This window comes from Podarcis raffonei, chromosome 14 (assembly GCF_027172205.1).
Source record: "Podarcis raffonei isolate rPodRaf1 chromosome 14, rPodRaf1.pri, whole genome shotgun sequence".
Taxonomy (NCBI): domain Eukaryota; kingdom Metazoa; phylum Chordata; class Lepidosauria; order Squamata; family Lacertidae; genus Podarcis; species Podarcis raffonei.
In genome coordinates this window covers 26,473,046-26,485,569 of record NC_070615.1, presented here as the reverse complement: position 1 = coordinate 26,485,569, position 12,524 = coordinate 26,473,046, and the positions used below count along the sequence as shown (strand labels likewise).

The following is a 12,524-nucleotide window of genomic DNA, read 5'->3' as shown; positions in this document are numbered from 1 at the left end:
TATTTAGAACACGGATGTGTTTTTAGTTTATTGCTGGTTTAAATTTTTTTGAATGTTTTAATTGTTTTTACTAATAATCTGGCTGTTTTGCTCTTCTTGTAAACCCCGCTCATCATCAAACACACACACACACTGCCAGTTTAGGTGAAAATCTCACAAGGCTTTTTCCATTTTTAACTTGGGAGATTTCTTCTAATGAGCTTCATCAATAGTACCCTCTCTGTTGAGAGATTCTAGGTTGCCCTACTATTTTTAGCATCTGTGTGCTATCAGTACCAGGTCAAGGTAGGATTAATCATAGGTGACATCTTAACAGTTTTAACTCGGTGTGGTCACCTCTCAGGTGTTCTCTGCTAGGGATGAGGAACGAGCTTTATAAAGTGTTAAAAGACTTCCCCACTCCAGAACCCACCAAAATACCTGCTTAGCTTTCTTTCTAGATTCTTTGACTTCTCCGGATACTGCTCACCCATTTTCAAGTTTTGTCCTCAATCATAAGGGTTAGAAACTTGGTGGCTTTTTAAAGTGAAGATAAAGATTCCAAGGTGGAGTCACCTTGTGTGCCTGATACTAAACTACACACTCATTTGACTGCAGAGGTACAGTCCTTTTTAGCCCCTTAAGAATGCCATACATCCTATGTAGCAGTGGGACTTGCTCCCAAGTAAACATGCATATGACCAGACCAGCGGTAACTGTCAAAATTAACCTAAGGAAGTGAAAGATAATAATTTGCTCAGCTTAAGGAATTTAACAGATACCAAAGCGTAGAAGATAAAGATGTGTGGATTAAAGCGAGTGCTTTCATCACACTTCAGAAAAAGCTTCAGTTCTTACATTTTAATGTTTAGATTAGATGTGAGGAGTAATGAGACTGTGGAAAATGCAAGGATCACCTTTGGGCCCAAAGAACAAGAAAATATGCCCACAGATGATCTGACCAGAGAGGAAGTAGTTAATGCTTGCAAAGCACTTTAAGAAAGAAAAAAGAAAGAAAGAAAGAAAGAAAGAAAGAAAGAAAGAAAGAAAGAAAGAAAGAAAAGAACATGGGCAGGGTAAACTCTTTAAAAAAAATAAATGAAAAAAGTAAATACTTAGAAGCCAAACTGTTAAATTTTTCCTGAGGGGGTTCATATTGGTACACTATGCCCGCAATTTGCATGCATTTAACTTTATGAGGGTAGCAAAATGAAAATGAAAATGAAAATGACTTTGGCAATCCCACCCGCCATTGAACCCAGTAGGTTTTGACTATATGCAATTTTGGCTTCAGGTATGATCTCCAAAATGTAACCCCTGTGTAAGCTGCAGGCCTACTGTATTGTAAATGCAAGCTTCGCTGGAAAGGAAACAAGGCCTTCATTTGCAGAGAAGTCTAAGATTGCTTCATTACAGGACCGTGAAACGCTGAGCACAGCTGCCCAGGAAGTTCACCTGCAGAAACCTCATTGAATGGATAGTGCAGCAGCAGCATAAAATGTCTGCAATGGCAAGCATGGCACCACCTCCCCATAGCTGGTGCCCTCCAGATGTTTTGGACTACAGCTCCCATCAGCCACAGGACCCATGATGGCTGGGGCTGTTGGGAGTTGTAGTTCCAAATATCTGGAGGGCACCAGACTGAGGCTGGCCTGCAGGGTGTGTCGCAGCTTCCATACTTAGATTAAAAGAAGCAGGGCGTGGGCAGAATGTATGACTCAGGCACCCCCAACCTCCAGGTTCACCTTGTCTCTCATACACAGAAAAGATGCTGAAGGAACCTGGACATGATGGGATCACAGATGAATGCTTCCCCTGTTCTACAATACCTGCCCACTTGCACTGTGTCTCGCGGCAACAAAAAGTATTGCCCAGCTGAGAACATCCAGCAGTGTGTCACACCTTGAGAATCAGTGATGCTGTGTGGGTAGAAATGCAAAGGAATGAAAAGGGATAGGTTCCCTCTTCCTGAGCTACAGAGGCCTCTGTGCATGTGCAAAACACTTTTCCAGAGCACGTGGCAGGCTAGTAGCTGATTTTAACTTCCAACAGCTGCTTTTTAGTCCCTTGCTGGGTTCTGCTTTGCAGGGCCCTCAACTTGCAAGGGCAGAGCTCTGCAAAACGGAAGACAAGACTACAAAACTACTAAATTCAGTAGGTGTTCCTAAAGTTAGCACGAGGCCGGAGGGTTGCTGACACTGTAAAGGCTGTCAAATTTGAGAGAGCTTTGTCTAATTCCCCAGCTAACCTGGCCTCTCTCATATCACGTTGGAACAGAAGCCACAGACCCCAGTAAACAGTCAGACCGAAGCACCAAGCAAAACTTTTCACTTAAGAGGAAAAGGGAATTTTCAGCCTGATAAACAGGGAGGAGAGGCCACACGCTCTCAAAGAAAGACTGAAACAGTAAAGCTGGCTCCTTTGTATGGTATAGCCTTGCAAAGTCTCTCCAGAAAGCAGGGACCTCTGGGTCATCTCCCTTCAAATTCCCTTCCCTGCTTTCTCATTCCACATGTGTGGGCAAACTCTTCCAGGTTAAGGGAACTGACTCCAAGAACCCTCAGATTTTGAGGGATGCACTATTCGTCTTTATTTATAGAAGTATTTCTATACTGATCTCTCACAAAACTTCAAGATAGCGTACAGCAACACGAAACACATTTAAAAGTGACTCAGAATCATCCTTGAAACTACTGCTTAAGACATTTTGGAACTCAATGTGCTGATCTACAATCCTTGCGCCGACCACAAGAACCCTGAATGATCCCATTTTGCAGTTTTGATCAACTGAGGTTAGGGGGACTCCCTGGTTATAACTCAGGAAGGCTGGATTTTGAACTCACCTCCAAGTATCTGCAGTTAATCGTTTGACTGGCATGTAAAGCTGAGCAGGTTTTACACTTGTGCCAATGAAGCAGGAGGATTGGGCAAGGCTAGTTTAAACTGTGAGAGGCTGCTCCATCCCAGGGCAAACTCCCTTGCCCCCCCCCATTAGACTTCCTTCCCCAACAGCCACCTGTAGGGCTCCCCAAGCACCCTACCCAGAAGGTTTTTTATATTACAAAAACGCCCTCCCAGGAATGGGAAAAACGCGCTGGATCTCCGTCAGAAGCAGAACTTGGAGAGCTGGGAGCTTTCCCTTCCCTTGCTGGGCTAATGCGAAGCCAAAGCGGGACGTGTCACAGCAACCACGGGAAGCCAAACGGAGAGAGCAGCAAGGAAGTCTTGCACACGGCAAAAACGCACGTACCACACCGGGCAACAGCTGCCGCCACTGTGGAGCGGGCACGCTGGCTGCTTCCGAAAGGGTTAAAAATGCAGTATATCTACTGCACAATCTCCCCCTGTGCAAAGGCGCTCGCAAAGCTCCGCTGATGCAAGGAAGCCCAACCGACACCACCTCGCTTGCTCACACTCGGGGGCCTTTCCTTGAAAAACTGGCCCAAGACCCTTCCTGATTTTGCAATTAAAAAAAAAAAAACCCTCGCAAAAAAGGGAGCTGCAGAAAATCACGAGGCACCAATGCCAGCTCTGCGAAAAGGACTGGACCTGGAGGCCAGTCTGCAGCCGGGAAGGCGCCTCTGCTAGGGACCCCCATCCCGGGCAGGCAGCCGCCGGGAGGACCCCAGCAACGGGCGCTGAGCTGACCACCACCTCTGGATGACAGCCGAGGCAAGGGAAGGCAGGTCCTTACCTTAGAGACAGTCATGCAGAAAGTTGTCTTGTCTATGAGGAGTGAGGCAGCTCTCCAGCAGGCAAGCGGGGAAGCGGGAGGGCGCTGCTATTCCCCCCCTCCAGAGAGAGAGAGAGAGAGAGAGAGAGAGAGAGAGAGAGAGAGCGCACGCGGGCGGGCGGGCGGGGTGGCTCGGAGAAACCGCCTCTGGATTTTCCCCTGCAGAGGAATCAGCGTCAGTGGGTACAGGAAGAGCAAAGGACCACCCCCTCCCCCTCCCCTCCCCTTTGGCACAATCTGGTTAAGCTGCCCTTAGTTTATTCCGGGGTGTGTGTGTGTGATTCTGTCCGACTGTGTACTAAGAAGGGACGGAGCCTCCTCTGCAGGAAGAGAGGCAGGAAGAAAGAAAAGGGGGAAAGAGCCAAGCCTGGGGGGGGGGGCGGAGAGAGAGAGAGAGAGAAACCAGCAAAATGAAACTCCAGGGGGAGAGCAGAAGCAGCAGCAGCCCAGGAGGGCGGGGGTCGACATTCAGCCTCCCCTGCGACACCCTCCTCTTAACTCTTGATGGACCAAATATCTGGGCAGAGGGATTCGAGGATGCTCTTCAAAGGGTTGCCACAAAGGCCCAGACTGGCCTTGGTGGATGCAGTTGGATGGAAGAACAAACCGATGCAGTTTCGGAGAGGGAGGGAGGAAGGAACAAGACACCCTCAAGTTTCAGTGCCAAAGCTGAGGGTTGGGCACATATGCTCCCTCAGTCCTGGAGCGTGTGTGTGTGTGTGTGTGTGTGTGTGTTTGTTTGCATTTATATGTCACCTTTATATCCCACCTTTTTCTCCAAGGACCTCAAGGTGGTCACATAGCTCACCCCTTCTCATTTAATGCCCACAACAACCTTGCGAGGTAGGCTAGGCTGAGAGGCAGTGACTGGCCTTGAAGTCACCCAGTGAGCGGGAATTTGAACCCTAGCTTCCTAGGTCCTCGTCCAACACTTTAAAAGCTGGCAAGCCTCCCAGCCTTGACTACACATGCATGTTCTTGTAGTCTGATTAGAAATGGACACAGTCATGGAGAAGGGATTATCTATAGCAGCCTCCCTCAATGCATTGCCTTCCAGCTGTTTTCAACTTCAGCTCCTATGAGCCCCAGACAGCATGCAGCACAAAACATCTGGAGGCTGCTATATGCCGTCTCTGGCTGGGTCTGATGGGCGTTCTGCTTTGAAACATCTGGAGGGAGCCAAGCTGCAGATCAATGGAACCTCCATGGACAGGTATTGTACACCTCTGAAAAGTCAATGCTGGAACAAACAGTGGGGTTGTGTGGCTTTTTGCCCTCTGCTGGTGCATCTCTCCCAGGCACTGTATCACAACCAGGATCTCAGAAAAGGGCATTAAATCCTTAGTCTAATCCAGCTTCTCTCTTTTTAGGTTCAGACCTGAATGGCTTGCAAATGGTAGAAGGGCCCCGAGGAGTTCTGCTCACTCCAGAGAGTCGCTTCCTGAAGCTTTTGTTTCTGAGCATTTGTTTTATATTATTTTATTTTTTTCATAAAATTTATGCACTGCTTATTGTAAAACAACACAAAACCTCAAAGCGGTTTCCAAAAAGGATAAACCAATAATATAATTTTAGAGAAGAAGAATCAACATCAATGATTTAAGCCTTCCAAAAAGTTAAAATAACAATAGACAAAAAGAAAGAAAGGAAGATTAAAAGTCGCACCAAATTTCTAAGTATCTCGGTTGGCTCGCTAAACAGAAATGTTTTTAGCAGGTGCTGAGAAATGTCCAGTAAAGACGCTTGCCTGACATCAAGTGGCAAGGAGTTCCAAAGCTTGAGAATGATTGAGTTATTACAAAAACAGGAAGGGTATTACATGGCACCTGCAACAGGGCCAGTTCCATCAATAGAAGCGGTTGAGGGGGCATATTTGGGGTAAGGAGATCTTGTAGGTAAACTGGTCCCAAGTACTTAGGGGCTTTATACACTAATTATAACACCTTGAACTTGGCCCAGTAGCAAACTGCCAACCAGTGCAGATCTCTGAGCACAGGTAGGCTGACAAGATCCCACTCCTATCAGCAATCACGTTGCAGCATTCTGCATTTTCCAGATCAAATGCAAGGGAAGCCCCACATAGAGCACATTGCAGTAATCCAGCCTTGAAGTAGCCAATGCATGAACAATATGGCCAAACTTTTCTGGTCCAGGGATAACTGTGGCTGTCGAACCCATTGAGTAGAGAGACTGTTCAACTTGACATCTCTGTAAGGCTCCAAAGTCCAGGCTCCAAAGTCACGGACTGAGAGAGGAGAGGGCCTCTTGAGTTTGCAAGATAGCAAGCCTGAGAAAAACTTGGAGGATTCACTTGTGCCAACTTTAGAAAAGTACAAGCTGTGTTCTTTGTTGCACGTTATCAGAGCATCAGTTCCGCCGGGGAATGTGATGTGCGTCCCTTCCGGGCGGCACCTGGTGGAGCTCAATTACTCTACTGGCACCTTGCAGGATGTTTGCAAAGACGGATCATTGGCAAGGTAGCTTTGAGGTCAAAGCTGGGGCTGCTGTTCCATCAGCTGGGCTGGGGGATCCTGGACCCTGCTAAGCAGTGGTGAGTAACCTTTGCTCAGCTGCCCCTGCTGCTGGAGAAGTCAGATGGCGCCACCATCGTTGTTGAGGGCTGCCCAAAAAGGCCTTGAGGGCCACATGCGACTTGATGTGTTGGACTACCCTACCCTAACTGCTACCATCACACTGGCTCATGGTATCAGCTATCTTGATGCCCTTTCTGTTAGGATCCAGCCAGTACATTCAAGGCCACACCAGGTCAACTATGAGCGATTGTAAAGTGAGCAGTTCCTAGGCTTCTTTTTCTTTTCTTGCTAAATGAACATTGTCTGGTATGGCGATTGCTGGCAATTGCCCATCTATTTACAAATACCTCTGATAAAAACGAACAATGGTTTTATTATTATTACTGTCAATGCTAAATTCTGAAGTGCCTGAGGACAGAAAATAATAAAATTAAATCCTTTCTGTCTGTCCGTTCAATCCCTCCTCAGCTTGCCAGCAAACAAAGGGGTATTTTTTCCCTAAGGAGACGATCCAAGTGTATCCTTGCTGAGCTGAGGCATTTCATAACATCTGCCTGGATCTGATAGGGAAGGAAGGCCAAGAAAACTACTTTCTTGTCTTTCTTTTTCAGTGGGGGAAGAAAGAAATATCAGACGATGACAACTCTTTTTGTGAAAGCCATGATGGGTTTGTGATCTTCAGAAAGGGGAGCTTGCATTGCATTGTGTTTGGCACAGTGGGACTGAGACCACTTTTGGGATGGAGTCAGGGGCAGGAACCAGAGATGTAGTGGTTAGAGTGCTGAACCTGGACTGGGGAGACCAGGGTTCAAATCCCCGCTTGGCCATGACACTCACTAGATGACCTTGGGCCAGTCACATTCTCTCAACCTAACCTACCTCACAGGGTTGTTGTGAGGATAGCAATGGACATGCAGTGGCTCCACCATGCGGCACTTCCCATTATCCTCAATATTTCAAGAACTGGTGAACCTGATACATGAAGGTACAGGGGCCTTAGTTAGAAATTGGAGAGAAAACTGATTTGGCCCTCAGTTTATTTATTTATTTATTTTTATTTTTTAAAATAATTTTATTGAATACAAAAAAAGAATATCAAATAAGAAAAAAATACAGAACAAATTTCATACATATACACATAAACACAATTATTTATACATCTATAAAGCAATATTCAGAAAGAAAGAGGGGGAGGGGAAAAAGAATAAACAAACAAAGAAAAAGGTACCTCAGGTTACGTACGCTTCAGGTTACAGACTCCACTAACCCAGACTCCACTAACCCAGAAATAGTGCTTCAGGTTAATAACTTTGCTTCAGGATGAGAACAGAAATCGTGCTCCGGCGGCGCAGCGGCAGCAGGAGGCCCCATAAAATGGTACTTCAGGTTAAGAACAGTTTCAGGTTAAGAACGGACCTCTGGAACAAATTAAGTACTTAACCCGAGGTACCACTGTAAAAGAATTTGGTCCTCAGTTTAATGAGGGGCAGATGGGGGCTCCTCAACCTGGAAATGTTGCCCATCTAGAAGGTAAAATCAATTGCAAAAATGTGGTGGCACCAGTTATGCAGAATGCTTTCCTTGCTGAAATAGAAAAGTCCCCATCAGTACTGGCATTCCACCGACCCCTGAAGATGCACCTGTTTAGGTAAACATCCCTTTGGTTTTCTGGCTTAAACCACCTGCTTAAATTGTTGTCTTACCTGTTGTGCTGTTTGGACAGGCTTGTTTTGGTGCACATTTTAATTGAGGGTGTTTTAATGATTCGGTGGGGTTGTTTTGCCTCCCCCATCAGCCCCGCCATCCTACAGTTGGGTCTGATGGGAATTGGAGTCCAGAACATCTGGAGGGCACCAGGCTGGGGAAGGCTGCTGTTGTAGCCTCGCAGGAATGATGAAACCCAGCCAGGACTGTGTGTGCAGATTAGGAGTCCTGAGCTGCACTTTTAAGCATGTTGCTGCCGCTGCCGCTGCTGAAATTAATCCTGTTTTTGGCATCTGCTGTGTGTCCCCTCCTGGCAAAGCAGACAACCGCGCCTGAGCAGAAATCTGCAGTGACACCAAATCTCCTTGGACTGCATTGCACTAAACTCCCCTTTGCAAAGCAATGTGGGTCTTGAGCACCTTGGCTGCTGGAGGGGAGAAGGGGGCTGCCTACAGCTCCTTCTTATGGCCCTCTAATTGGATTTATCTGTGGAGAAGCTCAGAGGGAAACCTCAGTGGCCTCTGCTGCTGAGATTCTCAAAGTGTGGGGGCCATGCCAGGTGATCACTTTGATCCACTCCTGTCTTAATATCCAGGTCAAGGCTGCCTCTCGGGGACATTGCCAGGAATGGGCTTAAGAGGGTTGTATCTTAGATCTTTTTTGTAAGTGCCCTGGCTGTTTTTGGGTGGGGAAATCAAAGGAACTTGCTTTTAGATTGGGGGGGGTTTACTGGGTAGGGTTTTCATTGGGGAAATGAATTGCTTCAAGGTGACTTTATCCTGAAATAGTGGGGGTGGGTGGGGAATGAATAGGACTAATGAATGATAATTAATGGTTACTGGGGGGACAACAGGAATTGAATTCATTTGGAACAGGATCTGTTGGGAAACTAATTGAGAGGGTTTGGGGCACCTAAAAGGAACTAATCTGGGGTGCAAATTAATTGAAGAATTAAGCTGGATGGAGAATTAGCCCGTTTGCCTTCTTTGACATTCAAATTCTAAACTTTGGTTCTGTACGTATGAATTAGCATATAATGGAAGTGCTTACGTATGTTGATGTCTAGACAGGGGTAGGCAACCTAAGGCCCGGGGCCCAGATGCGGCCCAATCGCCTTCTCAATCCGGCCCATGGGTGGTCCAGGAATCAGCGTGTTTTTACCTGAGTAGAATGTGTCCTTTTATTTAAAATGCATCTCTGGGTTATGTGTGGAGCATAGGAATTCGTTCATTATTTTTTTTCAAAATATAGTCCGGCCCCCCACATGGTCTGAGGGATGGTGGACTGGCCCACGGCTGAAAAAGGTTGCTGACCCCTGGTCTAGAGGCTTCTGCCCTGAGAAGTTTTATGTTCCTAGCAAAGCCTCTGCTGCTTCTGAATGGTTAGATGAGTGTCATTCTCCTGTCTGTCTGTCTGTCTGTCTGTCTGTCTGTCTGTCTGTCTCCTAGGATTTGCATTCAGGTCCGATTTGGGGACCACTTTACCTTCTGTTGGAAAATGTCCTTTGCATCCTGCAATATTTGGCTGAGTAACTTGCAAGCCCAGGCGGAAGACACCCTCGCCTCCAGGCATTCATTGGCCACCTGGCTTACTGAAGGGTTGTGGACCCGAGGCCTGAGCAGCCAAGCATTCCTGCCTTCCCTTTTGGAAAGTCCTGTCTCTTGCTCTGGGATGGCCAACTTTTCTATCAAATCCCATGCAAATCCCATGCTAGGGGATCTTTGGAAAGGAATCAAAAACAAAACTGCTGATATCATAATGTTGTTATGCAACTATATGGTGTGACAGCACATAGAATACTAGGCACATGTGATTTGATTGGATTGTTAAAATGGAAAACTTAATAAAAATTATCATTAAAAAAAAAAGAATACTATGCACAGCTCTGGCTACCTCACTTCCAAAAGGATATTGCAGAGTTAGAAAAAGTTCAGGAAAGGGCAAACAAAAATGATCGAAGGGATGGAGCAACTCCCCTAAGGGGAAATGTTGCAGAGTTTGGGAATTTTGTAGTTTAGAGAAAAGGTGAGCAAAGAGGTGGCGTGATAGAACTTTATAAAATCATGCACGGTGCAGATGGGGTTGTTCTCCCTCTCTCCATAACACTAGAACCCATGGATATCCAATAAAACTGAATGTTGGAAGATTCAAGACAGATAAAAGAAAGGACTTCTTCATATGCCACAGAGCTAAAGTATGGAACTTGCTCCAAAGGAGGCAGTGATGGCTACCAACTTGGACAAATTCATGGAGGAGAAGGCTGTTAAGTTGTGGGCGAACATAGCAGACGACACAGCGATTTCTCCAGAGCAGCTCTTTACTTGTAAGCTGGACAGAACTGAACAGCAAGCAGCTCAGCCGGCCTGCTTTTATAGGCAGCCGGCTGTCAACATTGTAGCAAGAACAACCCAGGGTTTCCCGCCTAAAATAACTGATGTGGACCTGAGTGAAAACTATCTACAGTATCCCCCTGCTGGCCCAGGGTGAGAACTTCAGTACATAACAAAGGCTATCAATGGTATTGCTTCCGTATACCACTTGCTGGAAACCACAGGAGGGTAGAGGGCTCTGGTGCTCCTGTGCTGCTTAGCCTTATGGGTTTCCCATAAACATCTGGTTGGCCCCTGTGATAACAGGATGCTGGACTAGATGGGCCATCTGTCTGATCCAGCGGGCTCTGCTTATGTCCTTCAGGCAGGGACTGCCATGCCTTTGATATCTACATGACAAAGGAACACAGGAAGCTTGCCTTACACTGAGCCAACAAAAACAAGGGAGAAGGTCCCCAGGCATATGAGAAACAATAGACAAGACCACAGGAGCCTCCCAAAGCAATGAGAACATATTGTGAAAAATAAAGCGAAGAATTTAAGGCCACATATAAAATGTTTGTGTGTCTGTGTGCATATGGACGCCACAGTTTGTGTGACAGTTTCTCCAAACTTCTCAAACGTCTGTACATAGGAGGGCAACCAAGATGATCAAGGGTCTGGAAACCGAGCCTTATGAGGAATGGTTGACTTGGGCATGTTTAGCCTGGAGAAGAGAAGCCTGAGAGGTGAAATGAGAGCCATCTTCCAACCTCTGAAGGGCTGTCACATGGAAGATGGAGCGAGCTTGTTTTCTTCTGCTCCAGAGGGCAGGACCCAAACCAAGGGATTCAATTTGTGGGATGTGAAACACAAGAGCAGTCAAGTACAACATTCCTAGAGTGAACATGTTTACACATGGGGAGGAATGTTTGTCCAGCCAGCAGGTAAACTTCCTGTTTCCTTCTGGGTTGGGACAGACTTCCTCTGCATGTGACTAGAGGTGGGTGTGGTCTCACCTGTGCAGGTAACGACAAAAGCACAGGGCAGGGCAGCCATCTCTCTCTTTTTGACTACATGCATCGAAGAAGCAACATCTGCTTAGCCAAGAGAGGACAAAGGGACTGTTTTCTTATGAGATAGTTTCTAGGTATATGTTACTTTTCTAAGCGAAGTCTGCCTTCTGGGATCCTATTGTGAACAGAATGATGTGTGAGTAAACCTTTTTATACTTTTATAGAAGACTGTGTCGTGTCTTATCTTTTATGAGGGAATAAGGGGAAAATACCAGAACAGTTATTATAGAGGCTCTAGCGAGCCTGAGCAAACACATCCACTTCAAGTTTAAAAGGGGGAATGTTATTCTGCTAAATTGTGAACTTGTTAACACAAGTTGGAAAGGCTATTCTCAGACAATATATTCTCTCCTGCATCCCTGAACATTCCCACACAATTAACAAGAAAGGAGATTATGACTAGACACTAGGAAGACCTCTCTTACAGTAAGGGTTGTTGGACAGTGGAATGGATGCTCTCAGAAGGTTGTGGACTCTCCTTCACTGGAGGTTTTTAATCAGAGGTTGGATGGCCATCTGTCAGGGAATCTTTAGCTGTGATTCCTGCATTGCAGGGAGTTGGACTGGACCACCCTTGTGGTCCCTCCCAAATATACAATTCTATGTATACAATTCTATTCCATTCTATATGAAATGTTAGATAAGATATCCTGGACTACATCCTGTTTCACGCTCCATCAGAAATAAAACTGGATAGTTCCTTTCAGTTGGCTGCCACAGATCTCACTGAGACTTCTTGCTTGGTTTTTCCAAATTGCATTATAAATCACTTTTTATACCTGTGATGCTGTTTCCCATACCAAACCAGACCACTGGTACACCTATTCCAACAGGCAGTGGCTTGCCACAGTTTCAAGTATAATTATTTCCCCAGTGCTACCTGGAGATGTTGCTGGGAATTGAACCTGCGACCTTCTGCCTGCATAGCAGGTGCTCTGTGACTGAGCCAGAGTCCTTCCCTGTGGACAAATGGCAGCAGGCCAAGCTTTCCCAATCATTCAAAGCCCTTGCTTCATTTCCTGAACTTCTACTTGTCTTGCAGCAATTAAATGGAGAGGGTGAAAAATTAGCTGCCCCAGCCATTTCCGGCGCTCAGCTTGAAATTGTGCCTCAGGGAAAGCATTTGCGGATACAGTCCTCCTCCTTGGGACATGTGGAAAGCAGTTCCCACTGTGTGTGCCTCTGGGGT

General features: G+C 46.2%; 1 protein-coding gene across 1 annotated transcript in view; it reads right to left on the bottom strand.

Annotated features, from left to right (window-relative positions):
* The window catches only part of CORO2B (coronin 2B), a 74,731-nt gene extending 70,740 nt beyond the window's left edge, over positions 1–3,991 (bottom strand). The window contains exon 1 of the mRNA XM_053365780.1: positions 3,674–3,991. Within this exon, the coding sequence (XP_053221755.1) occupies positions 3,674–3,688 (15 nt within the window). The 5' untranslated portion in view covers positions 3,689–3,991. The remainder of the gene's footprint in view (positions 1–3,673) is intronic.
* Positions 3,992–12,524: the final 8,533 nt, after the last annotated feature.